General features: G+C 37.4%; 3 protein-coding genes and 3 pseudogenes across 5 annotated transcripts in view; all 6 read left to right on the forward strand.

Moving 5' to 3' along the window:
• LOC117911824 overlaps nucleotides 1–18,402 on the forward strand; it is a 29,048-nt pseudogene extending 10,646 nt beyond the window's left edge.
• Nucleotides 1–23,255, forward strand: part of LOC117911818 (probable amidase At4g34880) — a 24,197-nt gene extending 942 nt beyond the window's left edge. The window contains exons 1-7 of one of the 3 annotated variants that reach the window (XM_034826242.1): nucleotides 20,704–20,939; nucleotides 21,130–21,684; nucleotides 21,772–21,986; nucleotides 22,154–22,396; nucleotides 22,508–22,706; nucleotides 22,801–22,930; nucleotides 22,961–23,255. In XM_034826242.1, the coding sequence (XP_034682133.1) occupies nucleotides 21,166–21,684; nucleotides 21,772–21,986; nucleotides 22,154–22,396; nucleotides 22,508–22,706; nucleotides 22,801–22,930; nucleotides 22,961–23,184 (1,530 nt within the window). In that variant the 5' untranslated portion in view covers nucleotides 20,704–20,939; nucleotides 21,130–21,165 and the 3' untranslated portion in view covers nucleotides 23,185–23,255. Of the gene's footprint in view, nucleotides 1–20,703; nucleotides 20,940–21,129; nucleotides 21,685–21,771; nucleotides 21,987–22,153; nucleotides 22,397–22,507; nucleotides 22,707–22,800 lie in introns of those variants that run through there. The other 2 variants (XM_034826239.1, XM_034826240.1) reach the window with 2 other exon arrangements.
• LOC117911146 (probable magnesium transporter NIPA6) lies at nucleotides 849–7,354 on the forward strand. The gene is made up of 9 exons (XM_034825357.1): nucleotides 849–1,543; nucleotides 2,308–2,364; nucleotides 2,664–2,754; nucleotides 2,866–3,026; nucleotides 3,134–3,261; nucleotides 3,402–3,539; nucleotides 5,330–5,422; nucleotides 5,534–5,651; nucleotides 7,302–7,354. Exons 1-9 carry the CDS (start codon nucleotides 1,420–1,422, stop codon nucleotides 7,352–7,354), a joined length of 963 nt encoding a protein of 320 aa, XP_034681248.1. The 5' UTR covers nucleotides 849–1,419.
• LOC117911820 (eukaryotic translation initiation factor 4B3-like) lies at nucleotides 9,032–11,810 on the forward strand. Its single transcript, XM_034826244.1, is given in 3 exon segments — nucleotides 9,032–9,480; nucleotides 9,483–10,365; nucleotides 11,389–11,810. Coding segments are annotated over 3 exon segments (1,203 nt in total). The 5' UTR covers nucleotides 9,032–9,206; the 3' UTR covers nucleotides 11,435–11,810.
• On the forward strand, nucleotides 13,171–14,979 carry LOC117911821 (annotated as a pseudogene).
• Nucleotides 15,573–18,704, forward strand: LOC117911823 (annotated as a pseudogene).
• Nucleotides 23,256–23,447: the final 192 nt, after the last annotated feature.

Genomic DNA, 23,447 nt, shown 5'->3' on the forward strand with positions numbered 1-23,447 from the left:
GGTTAAACTTAATCAACCACAACGCCTGTATTTCATGGGAAGCTTCCTCTAATCCCTTGACAAAGAACAAAGGAAAAGTAAAAAGAATGGAGAAGGAAGCTTCATTTGGTTTTGGTTTTGGTATTTGGATTTTCCATCAGATTAGATGTTTTAGATTGGATTTTAGGTCATAGTTGTATACCTACAAAACTATTCTTCGGGTCAAAGCCAGAAACTTTCAAGCAGATTTTCTAGTCGAATAAAACAAACACTTTCTTAATTCTTAATCATTAAGTTCTCGTTTGAATGTTGGAGAGAACAAAATGGGGTAGGAGAAGAAAATGTAGAGAAAAAAAAAAAAAAAACCCTTTTTCTTTTTCTTTCCAATTACAGGAGAGATTTTTTTTTTTTAATATATTTATTTTAAGTTTTGGGTTAAAAGAACCGAAGGACGCACTCACGGGGATAAAAAGAGTAACGTCTGGAACAAGCGACATCATTTGACAACAAATCAAGCCATCATATAAATTTAACATAATTATTACTTTTTTTTTTTCAAAAACATAAAATATAAACATAAATACATAAAATGTAAAATTAATAAATTATTTAAAATAAAATAAAAAATTGAGTCGATAATAATTTTAAAAATATTTTTAATATTTAAAAAATTATTATTTAAGTATTAAAATATTAGAAATGTTTTTAAATATTTTTATTTTTTTATTAATAATAATAATATAAATAAAATTTCAAAATAGAAATTAAAATGAAAACCCTTTAAATTTTTTCTTTTAAAAAAAAAATTAAAGACAGACATTACTTCACCTTTTTTTTTTTCTTTTTTTCTTTTTTTTTTTTTTGCATTCGTTGGCATCCTGGTTGTCCCATTATGGCTCTCTAGAATCCTAATCTTCTATGAAATTACATATTTGACCCTATATTTGGTCTATTGTTACAATCTGTTAAGGGTGTTTTTGACATTCCACTGGGGAGCAGACTGCCACATTGCCACGTGGCGTTAGAACAGTGAACGACAAGGGATCCGGTAGCAACATAGTTAAGCGACGCCGCGAAGGAGGCGATCCCGCCCTAGCCCAACCTGCATCACTGTACGTACGCGAGAAACTTCCGAACAAGACGACGATGACGACGACTGCCACTGCGTGTGTTTGGTGAAGAGAGAGAGGGCGCTTCCGCCATTTGAGATCCCCATCCACACATACACACTCTCTCTTTCTCTGTCTGTCTGTCTGTCTGTCTCTCTCTCTCTCTCTCTCTCTCTCTCTGTATCTGCTAATTCTGAAACCGCCGGCCGACGTTACTGAGGTTTTGGCGGGAATTCTTATCGGATTTTCAGCTTCTTATTTTTGGAGAACTGTGGTTGTCGGTGATCGCAACTATTTGAATTGGTGGGGTTTTGGGGAGTGGGAGAAAGAAATGGGGGTGTCGGACAATACGAGAGGATTGATACTGGCAATGGCGTCGAGCGCTTTCATTGGCTCCAGCTTCATCTTGAAGAAGAAGGGTCTCAAGCGCGCTGCTGATTCCGGTACACGCGCAGGTGAGCTTGATTGTGATTATGTAATTCAATTCTGATATCAGTTGTTCTATGTGTCTATGATGTTGGATTGTATCATACGAATTTTTAATCTACCTTCCCGGAGCTCATTCACTGGGGAATTGGAGGAAAATGAAAATGTTGTTGCTCCCTTCATTATTATCAGTAAGATGGGGGGACGTGGAAGAGGAGGGACGTGGAAGGAAATGAAAATTGGAATCTACATAATTCTGAACTCACTGATTTGAAGGCAAATATTGTGTTCATATTTACTGTTTTCTTGTTCAGGGGCACAATCTGGTTTATTAATCGGGTCCATTATGTCAATTAGAAATACTAGTGTGTATCTGGGTAATTCTTCCGCTTCAAAAAATAAAGGAAAAGTGGAAAAAAAAAGTGTTCCTTCTGAGCAAGCTGAAGCTAGGATTGGTTTCTATCGATATAGAAGTACCCTAAGACAATTGAAACCTTATTTTCATTTTAGAGAAATGCTGGATACTTAAAACTACCCAAAACTTGAATCTTAAATTTTTGTGATGGTTCAAGATTTCATGATGGTGGGATGGTTCCATTTTGGCCATTCTCTGTACCATATACAATAAGGTCATATCTGTCTTTCTAAATCAATTGACACATGAATAAGTTTTGCACTTAGTATGTTGGTTTAAAATTAATTACTTTGTTTATGAACCAAATGGATCATTTTATTTGAATGCTGCATGCTTCCTTTTGTTCATATAATGAACTTTCATTTTTTAATAATGTAGGAGTTGGAGGTTACACTTACTTGCTTGAGCCTCTTTGGTGGGCAGGAATGGTTTTGAGTAAGTATATTGAACATCACTGCTAGTTAATTCTTTTTTCCCTTCCAATTATCATATCACTTAAATGATATGATACTTCCGGTGCACTGTGTTTGCCACTATATCTCTGTAGCTGGTTTTTTGTTTCTTACTTGTATACTTCTGGTATACTATGTTCACCACTTTAGTTTGACACTCTTTATATATACATATATATACACACATAGTCTCTTATTTGCCTATCAAGAAAAAAAAAATCTCTGAAATGATAGTCGGTCAATGTATATTAATCTTGGATTGTGAAATTTCTTGTCAAATAGTGATTGTTGGAGAGGTTGCAAACTTTGTTGCCTACGTTTATGCTCCAGCAGTTCTGGTGACCCCCCTTGGTGCGTTGAGTATAATTATTAGGTAATAACGCAGGTGCTTCAAAGGTCTTGTTTGTGCTAAATTATTAAAATAAAAGTGGAATTTTCTTTTCTCTTTTATTTTAGAACTAACATGTTTGATATATGTGAATAGTGCCATTTTGGCGCATTTCATGTTGAAGGAACGGCTACAGAAAATGGGTGTTCTGGGATGTGTTTCCTGCATTGTGGGATCAGTAGTGATTGTAATCCATGCACCTCAAGAGCACACTCCAAATTCGGTACAAGAAATCTGGGCTCTGGCAACTCAACCAGGTTCCGGGTTTAGACATTTCTTTTTATCTTAAGTTCTACTCTTTTTTTCACCTTATTAGTTGAAGAAATAACTAATGCTTTTGTTGCTTTTCTTTTTCTTTTGACAGCATTTCTAATATATGTAGCAGCTACATTATCCGCAGTATTGGCTTTGATCTTGTATTTTGAACCTCGATATGGACAGACAAATATACTGGTTTACTTGGGCATTTGTTCATTAATGGGTTCACTTACGGTAATTATGTTGCCTTTTTAAGTCTCCAAGTAGCTAGGGGCACTCTGTTTTTTGGAGGTTTATGGCTTTTCATTTCATTGTAACATTTGCTACTCTGTTCGGTGCTCAGTCTTTGGAACATTTCTCTTGCTGTTCTGCAGGTTGTAAGCATAAAGGCTATTGGAATTGCTATAAAGCTTACTCTGGAGGGGATAAGTCAAGTTGCTTATCCTCAAACTTGGTTTTTCCTTACTGTTGCAGCAGTCTGTGTCATCACGCAGTTAAACTATCTGAATAAGGCAAGTCTAGCATTATCAATGCTGGAAGTGTTATGATTTTAATAATGTTTATTTCTATTCTTTAGTAAGTCATTGCTTTCTTGTTTTTGAGTATTTGACCTATGGTTCAAAGTTACAGTATTTTCACTGACTTAGTAGGTCCCAAGGCAGATTATATTGAGCTATACGTGCAATATGTTAGTTAAAAGCTCAAAAACTTATAAAAGGAGTAGTGAAAATTCTTAGAAAAATAATTACAATTTGATAGACTCGACAACTAATAGCAAAGAAACCATCTATCATATTTGATTGATTCAATAGTTATAAAAGCATCTGTTATCCCAGTTTTACACCCAATACTGATTTTTGATTACTGTTATATCAACACATTGAAATTTTAACTTGCTGAAAAAAAAAATTAGTTTGTGCTGTCAAAAAAGAAGACAAAAAATAGAAAGAAATGTGTTTAATAACAACTTGATAATTGTCTGAAAATAAGTAATTATGAATTTCTTGTTCATAATAATTTGTTGAAGTGTTTTTTCTTGTTCCTAGTCAAGGATTGAGACATTTTCCTTGATTGATGTGGAGATTCTATGAGAAATGCAAAGATTCTCGGGATTTTTACCCCCTCTCATTTGCATTGGATCCAAATTGAGTTGTTACATCAAGTTTTATCATGAGTGAGCCAAGATGAGTGATTCGTATTCGAGTTAGGACTAAATTGCTATTGAATTTCACAATACTCAATTTGCATCTTGGACTAGCTGCAGTCTTATCAGAGAATCATGACTTGACTGTCTCTCTATAAGACATTAATTCTCAACTTAGCATATTATTTTTCATTAAACCTTGACAATCATGCCTTAAAATGCCTATCTGCTATCTTGCATGCTTACCCGCACTATTTAACACATGAAAAATCATATATCATGTTTTGAGATTTTGGGTTAGTTGCATTGATTATATAAGGTATAGATGATTTCAATGTGTCCAAAGTCAAAAAAATACTTGGGATGCATCTCATGCTTGCTAGTTAGCGTATTGCTGTATTTAAAATATTTTCCTTGGATTTTGGACATGTTTTGGAAACTTACAACAAGTGAACAATTAGGTCAAAGAACCCTATGCATTGTTGCAGGCAATAGTCATTCCCAGGAGACTATTATATGCCATATATGATGTATTGTTGTATAGAGGATTGCAATCTCTAGCACTGCCAAATCTCCTGAAACTTAACAAGCAAAAAACTTCCAATCCATTTGCTTCATGCTTGCCCATCCAATTTAATTCAATTTTTGTACCCTGATGATTATATTGCAAGCCTGTAGGGCTTTACAGAAGATTGATGCATTTTGGTTTTCAACTTCCAGTTTTCAATACCACCATGTTAATTAAATATATTTCTCAAGCTTACAATATTTTGAACCTAGAAGTGCTTGATGACCATCATGATACTTCATTTGCAATAGTCATAATTAAAATTTTATCTAGGAATCTGCAAAACTTTTCAGTCATTGTGATTGGTGCTTAAGAGTGTGGGTCAGGTCATTTAGCCATTCTATGCAAGTATGTGAACCATTTTACACTCTAATCCTTTAACCTTTCCCTAGCTCCCTTAATGTTGAGAAAAATCTGAAAGCTGTGATTCCACTTTATTGAGCTGAGTTGTGTGACTTACACAAGCTTGAATGGTTATGTTGTGTGCCATTTCTCCTAATTGGTTTGTTAGCTATTTGGTGAATGTAGTTTAAGTGAACAGGCTCTTGCATTTCTCGTGTTGGCTGATGTTTATAGCTTCTTTGTTCCAGGCGCTGGATACATTTAATGCAGCAATTGTTTCTCCAATTTATTATGTCATGTTCACAACTCTGACTATAAGTGCAAGTGCAATAATGTTCAAGGTAGATTGCTGAATCTATTTACTTGGTGTTGTTTCTGAAGCTGCATTATTGGGTTCTTATGATTACAAGAAATAATGAGCATAAATCTTATTCTTTGCATGTGCTCTGCAGGATTGGTCAGGTCAGAATGCAAGCAGCATAGCTTCAGAGATATGTGGATTCATCACTGTCCTTTCAGGAACAATCATACTGCATGCAACAAGGGAACAGGAACCAGCTACTGCATCAGGTACAAATTGACCAATTTATTTTTATTTTTATTATTATTTTTATCTTACAGACCCAAGATTTTAGTCCCAAGGATTGTCCTTTGTTAGTCCAAATATTTATCCTCCAAATACAGATCAGCCTAATTCTTACGCATCTATCTGTTAGATCTGTAAGCCATTCTCATAAAGCAGTTATGAACATAAGTTACAAATGAGGTAGCAGAGTGCAGCACAATTTCAAGCTGAGTTCATTGTCAAATTAGCCTGTTGACTAAAATCGATGCTGAGTTCATTCTTTCAACCTGCTTGGTCCAATTCAGGTTGAAAAACTACTTTCCTTTTGATGGGAACCATAGTACTGATAAAAGAAATTGAAAAATTACAAAATTCCATACAAGGACAGTTCCTTATTTTCTTTTGAAAAGGAAATTAATGAAGGATTTTTAACCACATAAGTATGCCTTTGGGATGACTATACCATGCATATCTCACTAGAAATGCTATCTAATGGAGAAGAAAATGCAAGTTTGTGCCGTATTTTTTTTGGTCTTTTTACCTGAGGTCTTAGTTGGTGTGGCTGTTCTGATTTTAGTTGGGCATTTTCTTCTCCTCCTTATTCTTTTCTTTTTTCGTCTTTTCCCCCCCTTTTTGTGGAACTGTCCGTAAATGTTTTCCTTGAAAGAATGATACGTGGTTTGTTTAGATATGAGTTCTCTTTGCTTTGTTCTTTTATTTCTTAAATGATTTTTTGGGGTGAGGCAAGGGCTTTTTCAGGTATTGAATAATTTCTCAGATTGGCCTGGGGAATTATGCCCAGAGAATATTCATACAAGTATTTCCTCCAAAAGATGGGGGTAAGGACAGTTGTCTCATTTCTTTCTCCATCTTTGCTTACCAGGCAGTTCTGGTTCAAGCCTGAGTATTAAACCAGGGCTAGATTCTGGCTAGTTGTGGATTCACCTCCATGTTGTCCAGCTAGTGAACATTATCGTCAATCCAAGTCATATGAAAAGATGGACACAGCCATCTAAGCCCACTTTATTCTGGAAGTTTGGAAATAGAATGATCATTATACTGAATGGTCTTCAGATTGGATGATAGGCAGACTCTTTGACACAGATGGTCTAGCTGAAATAACAGAATCATTAGTGAGTTTTGTACTAGTTTTTTCTTTGTTGATCAAACTACTTGTAGAACTGGCGTCTATGAAATCATAAGGTACACTTGTGCATTTAACTCCAGAGAGAGAGAGAGAGCCTTTCCTTCTTTTAACATAGTTGAGCTTTACTCGAATGTGCTAATCCTTTGAATCTGATTATTCTTCCGGTGAATAATGCAATTTATTAGGTTGTACACACCTTGCAATTTATTAGGTTGGAAGGTGGAGAAGAAGAGTTTCTGTCTGTTGCTTGTAGGTTTTTGTACTTTGGTTTGTTTTGCAAGGGGCCTTGGTGAAGCAAGGTTATGTGGATATTGGACAAGGTTATGGTTTGGGAGCCTGCTTTTTGTCTCACAGGCTTTGTCTTTGTCTAGGGCCCCTTGTTGTGGGATGGTTGGTTGTCTCTTTGTCTAGTGCTCCTTTTTTTGTGCTTTTAATATATTTGCTTTTACCTATAAAAAAAACTATTCAATTATACTTACATTGCTAACACCTTTCCTATTCAATGCAGGAACCATAACATGGTATCTAAGTGGGGATGCAATGAAGGGTGTTGAAGTATGAACATTTTATCACTTTACACCATTCTGATTATTTTGAGCAATGAATTTTTGCTTTGAAATGGATGGACAAAGAAAATGATCCCCGGCAATGAAGCAAACACAATGCTGTGACGTAGCATTACACTAGTGCATTTGCAGGGTGAAGAGTTCCTCTCTTCTCTTCACAAACTTGGAGATTCAGGATTTTCCCAGATGATTTCTTTTCTATGCAACCCTGTTGACAGTTGCAGGGCAGGATGGTTGGAAGATGGGAATTGCCAAACCATTTGAAATTAGGAAAGGAGGCTGCAGTTCCCTATCATTCATGGCTGGTCCGATAATTGCCTTCAAATTTGTACATATTTATCCACATGCTTCCATTCAATGATAATTTGAGTATAGGGTTTATTCTTTAGTTGAATTGTAGTAGTACATAGATCATTACTGACTCGTTTTGTCGATCACTAAATCATCGGTGTGGATACATACTCTTGTAGAGTTGAAAAAGATCAATTGTATGAACACTGATCTGCAGAAACATGGAGTCATCTTTGCTTGTGTGTGCTTTCATGGTGTAATTTCAAGTTCAGTCTTCATGTTTAGTCATCAGTAGTTGCCTTGAAAACAGTTTTCTAATTTATGAAACATATTTGATAATTTTTTACCAAAAGCATTTTTTGGAAACATATTATTTTCTATACCAAATGGGTTTGCCTTGGTTTGTGATTGTGCCTGATGGGCTATAGAGAAAGCATCGAGTTCCTGACTGCCCATGAATTCTATTGCCTTAACGTTTAAGTTAAGTCTGTTTGAACTTTGAAGAGACTTTTGGCCTTGCATGGTTGCCCATGATTGATCAGCCAAATTTGTGTTCTTTGATATAAATTTGCAAGTCTAATGACTAGTTTGGAAGTGAATATTGTAAAATGCTAAAATGGTGTTTAGATTAATATATTTTTATCATGAACAGATAATATTTAGAAATCAACTAAAATATGTTTTTTAAAGTATTTTTTTATAATAAAATACATGAAAAATTTTATTTTTAGAATTTAAAGATAATAATCTAGTTATTTTTTTCTCCCTAATATCACCTTTTAAAGATGTCTATCCCTTTATTACCAAGCAAGAATATTCTTACAATAATATGCATTCTTTAATATATCTTACAAATTTTTTATTGTCAAAAGCTGCAAAATTATATTCTTTTTTTTAAAAGATAAAAGTGATTTCTTCTTCATGTAGATAGATATAAGATTTATGGGGTAATTACTTAAAAGTACATTTTGCGCAACGACCTTTCCTATATGATAGAAAAGGATCCCATGATCCTGAATCGATCTTACTTGGGGATGACAAATCCCAAGTTTGTCTATGAAGATCGGATCAATAAAAAAATTAAATGCATGATCTTTTAATAAATTTTATCATATTTTCTCTTCTCAAAAAGAAAAATAACTTTTCAGATTTGTGAGAAGAAGCTCTTTTAGATTACTTCTCCGTATCATGACAATCACTTTTCCTTACTCCAGGTGCTTCCTAATACGGTACGGCCTTCCACTTCCTATAAAGCTCCGCTCTCCATACACCATCCATCAAACATACTTCAACAAGAGTTAACTTCCTCGCTTATTGTAATTAAAATACCAGCGTCCATCACAACCGTTGATCGTGCTTACAACGTAAAGTAAACTCTGATTAGGAAACCACCAAGCCTCATCACCACCGTCGGGTTGAGCTTGATCCATCGAAATCCAACCGTCGGATCACGTCCCCGTTTCTATATATAAGACCCCACCTCCGCTGCCAACAGACGCAAACCTCAACCTAGCGATTTTGCGATAGAGAGAGAAAGGGAGAGAGTTTTAGAAACAATGGCGGCAACAGTGTCTCCGTGGGGGAAGGCCGGCGCGTGGGCCCTAGATTCAGAGGAGCATGAAGACGAGCTTCTACAACAGCAACAAGATGATAAAGTTAATGGAGAATTTTCCGGCGGTGAGGGACGGCAGGCGCCGGAGGCTTCGGCGGATTTTCCGACTTTGGCAACGGCGGCCGCTACGAAATCCAAGAAGAAGAAAGGTCAGACCTTGTCGCTGTCGGAGTTTTCGGCCTTCGGCGCTGGGAAATCGGCTCAGCCAAGCCAAACCAAGGGCTGACTCATGAGGATTTGATGATGCTGCCTACTGGGCCGCGGCAGCGGAGCGCGGAGGAGCTGGACCGTGGCCGACTCGGCGGAGGGTTCAGGTCGTACGGTTCGAATGGTTCGTATGAAGGCGGGCGGAGTCGGTATGGGGGCGGCGAGGATTCGGCGAACCCTAGATGGGGTTCTAGGGGTTCGGAGGAGAGGAGACAGGGAGGCTTTGGGAGGGATTCGAGCAGGGAATTGGCGCCTTCTAGGGCTGATGAGATCGACGATTGGGGTGCGGCGAAGAAATCGACGGTGGGCAATGGGTTTGAGAGGAGGGATAGAGGAGGGTTCTTTGATTCGCAGTCTCGAGCAGATGAATCGGCCAGTTGGGTGTCGAATAAAAGCTTCACTCCGTCGGAGGGACGAAGATTTGGCGGCGGCGGCGGCTTTGAGAGTCTCAGAGAGAGAAGAGGGGGTTTCGATTCTGCCTCGGATGGTGGTGGTGGTGCTGATTCCGAGTCCTGGGGACGGAAAAAGGAAGAGGGGAGTGGGAATGCTAATGGCAGTGCGGGATCGAGGCCAAAGCTTATTTTGCAGCCTCGGACAGTGCCGGTGAACGATGGACAACAACCAGGGTCTGGGTCGGTTGCGAAGCCCAAGGGTCCAAATCCTTTTGGAGAGGCCCGGCCGAGGGAGGAGGTATTGGCTGAGAAAGGGCAGGATTGGAAGGAAATTGAGGAGAAGCTGGAGTCTGTGAAGCTTAAGGACGTGGGTTCACCAGGCGTGGGGCAAACAGATGGGCCATCGTTTGGGAAGAGGAGTTTTGGAAGTGGTAATGCGAGGGCGAGTTTGCCTGAAAGTAGGACTGAGAAGAGTTGGAGGAAGCCAGAATCTGAAGATGTGAGGTTTGTGAAATCAGCTGTTTGATTGATCTAATTATCCGAATGGCAAACGCTTAGTTGTTTTATATTTCAATTATTGAACTGCTTAGTTTGATTAGCATATCTTTGCTTGTGTATCTTTATTGACTAAACACTTCCAAGTTTCTTTGATTAAACCACAGAAGGAAACTCATACTTGATTAGCACTTTTGAATCTTCTATTAAAGCATCAATCTTTTAATAAACACCACCTATGTTAATGCGGCTGCCTCATGGGAATACTCGCTTTGTTTAAAAAATGTGGTTTTTGATCAGTGCTTAATATTCCATTCTCTTCCTTGGTGAAGAAAAGGTGGGATCTTGGCCAAAAAATTGACATGCCTGTACCATATTTGAATCTTCATTATACTATTAGTAAGTGGATATTAGGTTTAACTGGCCAGTGGATCTTTGGGTGTTAGAAGGTTGCATTTATATAAGCATCTTCATAAGTGGGAAGGGTCAAAAGAAAAATTTTCTTATCCCACTACCCCTGGTTGTTATTTGGATATGATTGAGATGGGTTTGGTTGAAGTTTATGTAAATTGGATCCCTCATAAGCATTGAACTTAGAAGTAGTGGTTTTATTTGATTGCAAGATTCTTTCACCTAAAATGTCATAAGTTTTGTCTGGTGGTGAATTTTTATAGGGCAAGGCATGATGTAACTAGTGAATAGATTTCTGTTCAATAGGTTCTATTTGTTTCTGTCTGTGAATTGTTGTTTCTATTTGCATTCCCTCTTGAATACAAAATTATATGAGCTTATTTGTTGTAAGCATGATAATTTTCTATGAATAAGTTTTATGTCTTTATTTTTAAGTTTGTAAAATGACTAAGCTTTGGATTGTTCATTGGTGCAGCTCACTTGTTAATCATTGTTAGATTACAAATTGTAGCAAAAAATTTCCTGTTAGCTTTCAGGGGGAAAGTTGTGGCTATGCTCAATTGGATGGCCCTGCTGATTTCTTTTTGTGAAACTAATTTGTTTTTCTTCTTTTGGGTGTAGAGCTGCGAAAACTGAGGATGAACATGAAGAGAAAACTCAAGATTGAGATGCATGCTGATGGTTGACAGGAACATTTCAAAAAAGAAAAAAGAAAAAAAGAAAAGAAAGAAAAGTATCAACCTATTAAAGACTAAGATGTTGAATTGATGAGATTATATTGGTTTCTTTGTTTTCTTTTCTGTGTTTTGCCCTAACTGTTATTTCTATGATGCAGTATGGAGACAATTTTGGTAGGCATTCTCAGTAGTTGCAGTGTTTAGGCCTAAATGGCTTTTGTTTGTAATGGATATCGCCACACAGGATTCTGTGCTATTTCTATTATTATTTTTGACATCGAATTCTTTCTCTTATGTTGACCCGAGTGCAGATTTTGGAATCTATAAATTTGTGACAAATAAATAAGAGACTTTACCTTGTGTATTGTTTTAATGCTTTTCATTATGGGTAGGGTTTGCTACCATTTCAATATTCATTTGTTTCCATACATCGTTGCCTTGTGCTGGTGTTGGTGGTCAGGTTCACGGGATAGTGGATGACTATTTGTTGTAGGAAGACTCAATTTAATCCCTTTTTTCTAGTCACCCCTCGAGATTGTTTTCATTGATTTTGTTTTCACTAAGTTTAGAGAAAGGAAAATCACAGGCAGGCTCCAGAATGAGCCTAAAATGAGGGGGCTAGGGTGGAAGCAGATCTCCAGATGGGGGCTGTAAACATTGGTGGCAGGCGATTGCTGCATCCCTAAATTTATAGAGTTATGGTCACAGAAATTGTGTAACCAACCACGTATTTGAATTATAATGTTGTCGAGGGAGAGTATGACTCATGGTTATATATCCCCTTTTCCAGTAATTTCTTCTCATTCACCTCTTTTTACCAGTCAAAAAGAGAGCGGAGAATTGCACATGCAGCATCTTGGTTGATAGAGGATCATCTGTTAGATGCTATCAATCATTTTTCTACTCTAACCCAAAATTGTTGCTTCTTCACATGGCTTCATCAATGCTTGTGGAGCCATCTTTCCAGAAGTTCGAATATAACGGCCATATGGTCTGGAACATTTGACAAAATTGGATTGCTTCTGCTTCTGCCTTGCTGTAGGTGAGAGATTGGTACTGAGACTGTCAGAAGCTTCAAATATAACGGCTATGAAGCTGTACGAAAGCCATGTGGAACATTTGCTTTAAAGATGTTAGGTGAGATACGCTTCACATCTCTCTCCAAAACGAAGCATAAAACCAGCTAAAAACTAGTTTATGTCTCATTGTCTTGGTGATGTGAAGTAATATCAGTCGATATGGATGGCCCATGGCTCAGTGAATATGAATGATGCTTTTTCTGCCGAAGTTGAATGGGTTCTGATTTCTGATATGGTCCGTGAACAAACAGTAAACAAAATATGTAGATTTTTAGTGGAGAGGAATATTTCAAAAATATATGCTGGTCTCAAAGTTGGATGGCATATCCGCATAATCGAAGTTGTAGATTGTTAATGTTGTGGAGCTAGTTGCTTCTACCACCAGACTTCCATTTACTAACGCTTTCAAAAAAATTATTCACTTATGAATAATACAAATTTTAAATTGAAAATCAATCTATTGTCAGAATGCTTCTTTCATACCCATCTCTTAATTCCAGTGAAATTCATGATCAAAAGCTTAGACGAACTTCCATTGAATCAGTGGCATGAGAGAGTCCTCCCTCATGCCTGCTGAACTCCATGGTTTATTTGCCAGTCAAGGGCATCCATGGCACCGCCCTCTTGATCTTTTTATTTTTATTTTTTATCCTATGTAATATCCTAACTCCTTAAATATTACCTGTATAATAGTTCTGTAACAAATGCGGAGAAATGGCCATGGAGGACAGAGCCTTCTAGACAGCCTTAAATGAATGTACCGTACTGGGTCATGGAGAACAGAGTCTTCAAGCCTTTTCTTTCCACACCTCATAAATGGAGGCAGTTGAGAGTTAAAAGACAACACTCCTTATTTACTTCTTATGAATCTTGTTTGTGCTCATTCACATTCTGATCCACACCAGCTTTTCTCTCTTTTAGTGTTCTACTTTCTTGCTTGGCTTTCCCACTGCTCCCAGGCCTCTCATGGATTTGCCCCTCAACCTCCTATTCACAGCTTTTCTCATTCTTGCTGCAGCCATTGATGGGCTCATGCAGATGCCATGGTCACGGGCACCGTCTTCTGCGACCAATGCAAGGATGGACAGAGATCCCTCTTCGATTATCCCCTCTATGGTATGATCCTTGATCAACAACTACATTTTCTTTTTTCAAAGTTTTGTTCCTTGGATGTTGTCTCTCATAATGTAGATAGTACTTTCACGGTGATTACCCCAACATCCTCACTGTATACAGTTGTTCATGTTTACCTATCATATGCCAAAATCCATTAGAAGAATTTGTTTCTGTTTCCTTCAATTTCTTAGCAATCAAACAGGAGATGAAAGAATGGATTAGGGTTCAAAAGAATTTAACAGCTACCTTTTCTGCAGGAATAAAGGTTACCATGGCATGTGCCAACAGTAATGGACAAATCACAATGTGGAGGGAAGAGACTACAAATTGGTTTGGAACCTATGCAATGAGGTTTGACGGTGCCCCAGATTTGACCGGTTGTTATGCACAAATTTCAGGCAGTGGACAGGGGTCAACAGGTTGTAGAGCAGCTGCTGGTCCTGCCCAGTCTGTTAGACTTATGTTCAGGATGTTTGATATGGAGATGTATGCAGTGGATTCCTTGCTTTCTCAGCCTGCTCAGCCCATGTCCTTTTGCTCAAGATCCTCTACCCCAGTTCCTACTCCAGGAACTCCATCTAGGCCTCCATCATTTCAGCTTCCGCCAGTTCCACGAATGCCATCAATGCCTCCATTGCCTCCATTGCCTCCATTGCCTCCATTGCCTCCAGCACCACCAGTGCCCTTCCTGGAAGCCTCAGCCTGTTCACACGAGTAAGTCAAGGAAATTACGAAGAACTTCCCATAGAAGAACACTGAAACTTTCAAATATAGTTCATATCCTCTGTTTCCCATTACTAAATGGTTGTCTTTTTTCAGGAAATGGACAGCTCCAGAGTACAAATGCTACTGGAAGGTGGTGAACCCAGATATGAAAGTAGCATCTGTGTTTGGACTGCTAGCAGCACAGAAGTATGGGACAGACATGACCTGCGGGAAGGCCTGCAAGGGAGAGGAGACCCTTACAGGACCCTCCTCAGAGAGGCCATAACTTCACTGCTCAACTCCTACAATAGTCTTCTCTTCCCATACCATACCCTTGGTGTCATCCAGCATATGAGTTTGGCCTTGATGGGGTCCCAACAGAATGTCCTCCTCACAGCTCTACGCTTCAAGAGGGCAAATTCTGGCTCCGGCAACCTCACCTGCAAGTTCACTGCCTGCAAGTGATTCATCCATTGCTAGACCTATTTCAATCCTCTCTCTATATTATATATATATATATATGTATGCTATTTCCTTATTTCTACTTCTTGGGTATACTAGTATTTGTATTGAATTGACTGATGTCTCCATATTACTATCTATAATTATAGTATTTGTAGGATTTTAGCAGTCCATATGTAGAACATTAGTTTTTGGCTTTGGGTGATAGAAAGTATGCTAATTTGATGACTAGTGGTAGGGTTTTCAGTAGTTGGGGCCCCATCCTTATTTAAAATATAAGAGTTTCGAATTAAAAAGGATGGAGGGCCAACTACTAATGTCTACACTATCAAGCCAATCTTGAATTTAGCCGCATCTTTTTTTCTCTAGGCACAATAATGATCCTCTTCGGCTCCTCTTGGAGAAACCGGTACCTCACCACCTTGCTAAGCCTACTTTAATAGTGAAAAGAAAGATCATTCATTTTCAACCAAAAATTTGAAAGTCAAAATGTGTGGGAATATGGACAGATGTTTTTTTGGAGACTTTAATGAGTGTTTTTGATGTATAAAAAGATGTGCTTTTAGGGTTGAAATAAATGTAGATAGATCGAAAGAAGGATCAAGGGGAAAAGAAGATCTAAATGACCTAAAAGGGCTTTCAAATGATTATGGATTTAAGTGGGTAGCTGAGAAAATGAGAAATTTAGGATTGGGTAGGTGAAAAAAATTTAAGGTTAGTGGGCAAATAAAAAAAAATGAATTGGTAAATGATTTCCTAAAAAGAAAAAGTTATGGTGTAGGTGGAGAACTCTCTAATATCTGTCCATACTCTAAAGCCAGTCATGAACCTAGCTATGGTTTCTTCTCTATTTCTCCACCCACAATAAATAATGAACCTTTTCTTCTCTTTTTCCAACTTCCTAAGGGCAATGGATGTAAAAACATTCAAATGGGCCTAACTCTTACAGTAGGATGTCTCTTTCAGTACGTCCATGATTGGATTTCATTTGAGGGAAGTGTTTGACCTTGAGTTCAAAATTCAAGATGTAAATTTTGAACAATCTCTTTGATAACCGAACAAAATTTATGTGCATGTCTATGTTTCATCACTTACAATGGCAATGGCAATGGCAATGGCGCTTAGAATGCAATCTTTATTTATTCTCTCCGGATTCTTCTTTGCCGATTCCTTTGTCATCCAAGAAGCCACCATCAAGGACATCCAACACGCATTCTCTCAAAACCAACTCACCTCCAGACAGCTCGTCGACTTCTACCTGCACCAGATCCAGGCCTTGAATCCCAAGCTTCATGGCGTGATAGAGGTGAACCCAGATGCAGGAGATGAAGCTGACAAAGCCGATTCAAGCATGAAAAGCAAGACGAAGGTGGGAGAGTTGAATGGGATACCGGTGGTGCTGAAGGACTACAGTATAAATACCAAAGATAGGTTGAATACAACTGCTGGGTCATACGCATTGTTGGGGGCGGAGGTGAGTGGAGATGCGGCGGTGGTGGAGAGGTTGAGGAACGCCGGAGCAGTGATACTGGGGAAGGCTAGTACGAGCAGTGAGTGAGTGGTGTCAGTTTCGTTCTTTGAAAATCCCCCGAGGTTGGTGCGCAAGAGGTGGACAAGGCTTCGTGAGCTTGCATATTTCCTTTCTTTCTTTATTTCTTTCCATATCTTGGTTTCATTATTTTTTCCTTTTAAATTTGTTTCTGCTCAGAAGTAGATTCTAAAGAATTTCGACAAGAACTGTTATTGATCTTGTTCAAAAGAAAGTTTGCTAAATTTCGATCAGAAGTTGGAGTTAACGATCGATTTGAAAGGATTAGAGGCGCAAGAACCCTTCTTGAATGATTTAGGCCAGAAGTTGAAGTAATAATTCAAAAAAAATTCAAAGAAAAAAAAAAAAGGATTGCCTCAGATTCTTAGCCAATATTTACTTTGTGACTACTGAATTACGTGCAGAATCCATATGTTGATTCCGGAGATCCATATGGGTCAAGTAGCGGATCTGCAATATCAGTGGCGGCCAACATGGTGGTCGTCTCGCTTGGGACTGAGACCAATGGTTCCATCATCTGCCCAGCTGATCATAACTCCGTTGTAGAGTTTAAGCCCACCGTTGGACTCACCAGTCGGGCAGGCGTCATCCCTATTTCACCCCGGCAAGACAGTGTTGGGTAAGTATGGGTAGTTGTAAGCTAACCACATCTCTGATATCATTAATTTATTAAAATCTCAAATACATTCATTATGCCATTTGTATGGTACATGTTTATAATTAATATCCCACGTCAAATAGTGAAAAAGTTCATGTGGGTGTATGTGTATGATCACTTTTTTTTTTTAATCTTATAAACATGTTTTAGAATTGTAAGCCTTTTTTAGATAATATCTATATGATTGAGAAGAAAACGTTACAAATATTATTAAAGGCGATCTTACACCGAGTGTAAGAATTCATTCTCTTTTTAAGCTTGTAGACTTTATGAATTATTTGAATCGAAAATAGGCAATATTTACACGATTAAACCGACAAACAATGTCTATAGGGGTCTATGGGTTTAAAGCAAATAATATTTAGACAATTGAATCTAAAATAGAGAATATTTACATGGTTGAAAGTAGATTACTACACCTATATAACAATTGCTTCTTTGGCTAAATCAAAGGATCCCTTGGATATTATGTCAAGTGAATTTTGTTCTATAGTTAGTCTCTACTGCAGGCCCATATGCAGGACTGTGTCGGATGCGGTTTATGTGCTGGATGCTATAGTAGGTTTCGACCCTAGAGATAGCCAGGCAACAGAAGAAGCATCAAAGTTCATACCGAATGGTGGCTACAAACAATTTCTCAACAAAGATGGGCTTACAGGAAAGAGATTGGGTGTTGTGAGGAATCCATTTTCTTACCTTTACGATGAATCCACTGCTATTCCAGCCTTTGAGGCTCATCTGAATGCATTAAGGTAGAAGATACATATGCTTTGTTCCATATATAAACAAAGTCTGATCTCATGTAAAAAACACACATTGATTCATCATCTAGTGATCACGAGAATTTTCTCTTGGAAATTGCAGGCAAAGGGGTGCAATTTTAGTGGACAATCTGGAAATAGAAAATATTGATATCATCATGGACCCGAATGAATGGTGAATCAACGGCCTTGTTGGCTGAGTTGAAGCTTAACATAAATGAGTATCTAAGAGAGCTCACCAGCTCTCCAGTGAGGTCCTTAGCAGACATTATTGCCTTCAACTTGAACAGCTCTGATCTAGTAAAGACATCTGAAAAATGGATTATTGTGTTATTCCAAGTTATGAAGGTTATAAATTAATGCATTATAAAAGCTTTGTGTCATTGCAGGAGAAGACTGATGAATATGGACAGGAAGTCTTTATGGCATCAGAGATGACAAATGGGATTGGGGAGGAAGAGAGGACGGCAATGGAGATGCTGGCAATTCTGTCACGTGACGGATTTGAGAAACTGATGAAGGAGAATGAGCTTGATGCGACTGTGACACTGGGTCCGGGCATGGCCCCTGTGCTGGCCATTGGAGGTTACCCAGGAATTACTGTTCCAGCTGGGTATGATGAGGATGGAATGCCCTTTGGCATATGTTTTGGAGGACTAAGGGGGATGAAGCCGAAGCTCATCGAAGTTGCTTACGGTTTCGAACAAGCTACAATGATTCGGAGGCCTCCTGCTTAGCTCCAAATGATCATTTAGCCATAAATTAGGTCTTTCTCAAGTAATGTCTGGTGGCCTAATGAAGGGTATTTTGTTTCCGATGATAATAATAGAGGAAATGATTCATATACGTTGTTAATTCTAGTGATAATCGATGTTAACACAGCTCCTCCTCTTTGACAATGATTATAAAACGTGTTTCTAAATTTTTTAACACTTCAAAATTTATATATTAAAAACACTTTTAAAATCATTATCAAATGCGCTTATAACACGTCAAAATGATCACATTTTTTTTTCATCACATTCCTTGTTTCTCAAACAACTTGCTTACTGTTAGATCAAACCGTGTTTGTGATAAGAGTTTTCTTTCATATTTAACAATCAAATATATATAGAAATCAATATTAACTTGGATTTAAATGAGATATCATATAAAAATGATGAAAAAAAGAAAAATATGACATTTTATTTTATTTTATTAGGAATGAATCAAACTTTATAATAAAATTTAATGACAAATATTGAAATTTTGATAAAATGGGTTTTGATTGAACTTTTTAATTAATTATGAGTATTCTTTTTTACAATTTATTTCTTGATTGATCTCAGAAACACCAGGCCTCTGTGTCCAAAAATGACGTTTTCATTAGAACAAGTGGACGTGAGTCTGTGACCAGGCCTCTCTGTACAAAAATAAGACTGCAAACACTTGAGTTGAGCACAGACAGCTGATTAAGAAAGCAGAGGGAAGCAATGGTGTCTTCAAATTTTGCCATGCTTTCATTACTTCTCATCAGCTTCAGATCCTTTTGTTTTTAAAAACAATATAGAGGTTGTTCTCTGAATCTTGTTTTTAAAATTTATAATTTCAAAACAATTGCCAAACATGTAAAAAAAAATAAAAAATTAAAAGTTGTTTTCTATTTTTTAAAAACTGTTTTTAAAAATTCCAACAAACATGTTATTAATCTTACATAATTATTTCAATTTAAAATTGCATCTATATTGTTTAATCTTTTTAATTACTATATACTATTTTGAAAATTAGATTGGACCCAATTGATTGACGGGTAGATTTTCTAGTCTACTTCTCTCTATTAAATCAAATATTTGAACCAACCCCAAAGCCATTGAACCAATGGTTAGATCGGTGTATTGCCTGGACCGGGTGATTCCATATGAATTGAACAGTTCAACTCCCCTGCTCTTCCTTTTATTAAATGAGCCCAATTAAAACTCACCTCCTCCCCATCTTTTAAGAAAAAAAAACCTAGCGGTCTTCCATTTAATGATATTCAGTAAAAACCCAACCCGATTACCGAGCAAAACACCTACTTAGGCTGCATGCACTTTATCACTTACAATGCAAATAAAAATATATATATGTTTCTAAAATATTTATAATATTAAAAAATAATATAATATTTTATAAAATTCTAAAATTAGTTTAAATTAAATAATTAATTTTTCTTCATTTTGAATATATTGACATTTAAATATTATACATATTTCATTTAATAAAATTCAAAATATTAATATATTTATACTTATTTTTTTATAATATCAAAGATAAAAAATTAATATTATTGATTTATTTATTTATATATATAGTCATCAATTTGACTACAATTTGACCACGGGTACGGACTACAAATCATAACTTTTTTTGTTTAATGACCATTATATAAAAACATTTGATACACACTATATATGATATATTTTTTTATTTATTAATATTTGAATATTTAATGATAACAATTTGAAGGATTTTTATGCTTGATGAAAAAAAAAAAACATAGGTAATAATGAGAATGATAATAAGTTGAGTCAAATAATAATAAATTTTAAATAACGGGAAGATAAAATATATGCGAAAAGAATTTATTTTATAAAGATAGTTCAATAATTTGACTATAGGAGGAAACATCGACCCACCCGACTATAATGAAAATAAGAGAAATAAAATATGTGAATGGTAAAGTCCCAAAAAAAAAAAAAAAATTCAATTTGAATTTTAATGTTACACAAATAATAGTGAAGATCGTATGGTTTTGTGGTATTAAATAAATGGATGTTACATTTGAATAATAAAAATAATTAGGAAAGTTTTAAAATTGAGGAAAGAGAAAAATAAATGATATAGTAGGGGTATTTTGACATTTTGTTCTTCAGAAAGCTACTAGATTAGCTCCAATGGGTGTGCACAGAGGCGATGTTCAGCTTCTTCCATATGGTTTTGCCGGGATAATGGAAAAATCAGGGGAGAATAGTTGCGGGGATTTGAGTTTTATCAAGAATATTGGTGGGTTTGATTTTGGGGAAGGTATTAGATTTGAGCCATCAAAGTTTCTTCCGAAGTTTCAGAGACAGGCTGATGAGATGAATCTCTTCAGCTGCTTCAAGGCTACGACACCGGTTTGGATGCAGAAAGCCCCGGCTTGCTTCGGTCAGTATTTTTACTTTTCTTTTTCTGGGGCTTTTTTTTTTCTCTTTCCCTAATTCGCTTATTGCATGTTGCTTGCATCTTACAATCCTTAATACTGTGAATTGAAAAAGTCTTCGCTCTTCTTCGATCAATTAAAATCTCCCATTTATTAAATGTGGACTTGATAAATCCAATATTGTTTCTCCTATAGGTTGATACTTTCTAGTCTGAAAAATTTGCACTTCTCATGGACACAATGGCAATGGCAATGGCGTTTAAGATGCTTTCTCTTTTGCTCCTCTGCGGATTCTTCTTTTCCAACTCCTTTGTCATCGAAGAAGCCAACATCAAGGACATCCAATGGGCATTCTCTCAAAACAAGCTCACCTCCAGACAGCTCGTTGACTTCTACCTGCACCAGATCGAGGCCCTGAATCCGGAGCTTCGCAGCGTGATAGAGGTGAACCCAGATGCACGAGAGCAAGCGGACAAGGCCGATGCAGAGATTAAAAGCAAGAAGGAGTTGGGGGAGCTGCATGGGGTACCGGTGTTGCTGAAGGACAGTATAAATACTAAAGATAAGTTGAATACAACTGCAGGGTCATTTGCGTTGTTGGGGGCGAAGGTGGGTGGAGACGCGGCGGTGGTGGAGAGGTTGAGGAAGGCGGGGGCGGTGATACTGGGAAAGGCTAGTATGAGTGAGTGGTATCAGTTTCGTTCTTTGAAAACTCGAAACGGCTGGTGTCCAAGGAGTGGACAGGGTGTGGTGAGCTTAATTGCTTTCCTTCTTCCTATATTTGGTTTCGTAATTTTGAAGATTAGGTCTAAATTTTGTGACTTGTGAGACATGCAGAATCCATATGTACCATCGGGAGATCCATGCGCATCAAGCAGCGGATCTGCAATATCTGTAGCGGCCAACATGGTGGCTGTCTCGCTTGGGACTGAGACTGATGGTTCCATCATCTGCCCAGCCGATGTGAACTCCGTTGTTGGGTTTAAACCCACTGTTGGACTCACCAGTCGGGCAGGTGTCATCCCAATTTCACCCCGACAAGACAGTGTCGGGTACTATAAGTTACATAGCTTTGAAATTGATTATTGAATCTCTAACACAAACATTATGCTATTAGGAAACTCTATGTTTATACAGGCCTATAAATTATGAAAGTAGAGATTGTTCTATATATATATATATATATATATATCGTTGATCAGATGTTTCTCTACCACAGACCTATATGCAGGAGTGTGCTGGACGCAGTTTATGCGCTCGATGCTATAGTGGGTTTTGATCCTAGAGACAGTGAGGCAACAAAAGAAGCATCCAAGTTCATACCTGTTGGTGGCTACAAACAATTTCTCAACAAAGATGGGCTTGCAGGAAAGAGATTGGGTGTTGTGAGGAATCCATTTTCTGGATTTTACAACGGATCAACAGCTATTTCAGCCTTTGAGGCTCATCTCACCGTATTAAGGTAGAAGATATATATGCTTTGTTATATATATAAACATAGTCTAAACTCATGTAATAAACATACCATTGATTTAGTGTCCTGTCATGTGAATTTCTTTGGGAAATGTTGCAGGCAAAGAGGTGCAATTTTAGTGGACAATTTGGAAATAGAAAATGTTGATATCATATTGAACTCCTATGAAAGTGGTGAATCAACAGCCTTGTTGGCAGAGTTCAAGCTCAACATAAATGAATACCTGAAAGAGCTCACCAAATCTCCAGTGAGGTCCCTAGCAGACATAATTGCCTTCAACTTGAACAACTCTGATCTGGTAAATACTCCCAGAGTGGGGAATGAGTTATGAGAACTCAGGCATTTGCTAATTGGTTTTGTAGATATATGAATTAAGCCTTGTGCCATTGCAGGAAAAGACTGATGAATATGGCCAGGAAGTCTTTATGGCAGCAGAGATGACAAATGGGATTGGGAAGCAAGAGAGGATGGCAATGGAAATGATGGCAAATCTGTCTCGGGATGGGTTTGAGAAACTGATGATGGAGAATAAGCTTGATGCAACGGTGACACTGGGTTCAGGCATGGCCACTGTACTAGCCATTGGAGGTTACCCCGGAGTTAGTGTTCCAGGTGGGTATGATGGAGATGGAATGCCCTTTGGCATATGTTTTGGAGGACTGAAGGGGATGGAGCCAAAGCTTATTGAAGTTGCTTACGGATTTGAACAAGCCACAAAGATTCGGAGACCTCCTACTTCCCCTAATAACTTATTGTGTCCTAATGAGCCATTGTAAGAGTTGGATTTTGTTTTCCGCAATAACAGTGGTTATATATGTATAAATAAATAATTAAAATTTTTGAATAACTATTGTTTATCATAACTAACAAATAGTTATGTTTCTAAATTTGTTTATTAACTTTTCAAGCAATTCTCTTAGTTTTTCTAAGTTATCCAAAGGTCATCCGAAAAATTTTAGAGAGGGTCTATAAGTTCATCTATCTTTAATAAGTCTATATCCTTGGACTCTTTAGTGGTAGTCACTTTTGCTCTAGACCA

Source organism: Vitis riparia, chromosome 3 (genome assembly GCF_004353265.1).
Source record: "Vitis riparia cultivar Riparia Gloire de Montpellier isolate 1030 chromosome 3, EGFV_Vit.rip_1.0, whole genome shotgun sequence".
NCBI classification, from domain to species: domain Eukaryota; kingdom Viridiplantae; phylum Streptophyta; class Magnoliopsida; order Vitales; family Vitaceae; genus Vitis; species Vitis riparia.

Bases quoted from the DNA above. Each gene is read 5' to 3' on its own strand.
- LOC117911146 (XM_034825357.1), top strand. From the start codon at position 1,420: ATGGGGGTGTCGGACAATACGAGAGGATTGATACTGGCAATGGCGTCG. The intron at 2,755-2,865 runs GTAATAACGCAG...ATATGTGAATAG, and splicing joins GCGTTGAGTATAATTATTAG to TGCCATTTTGGCGCATTTCA. The intron at 3,027-3,133 runs GTTCCGGGTTTA...TTCTTTTGACAG, and splicing joins GGCTCTGGCAACTCAACCAG to CATTTCTAATATATGTAGCA.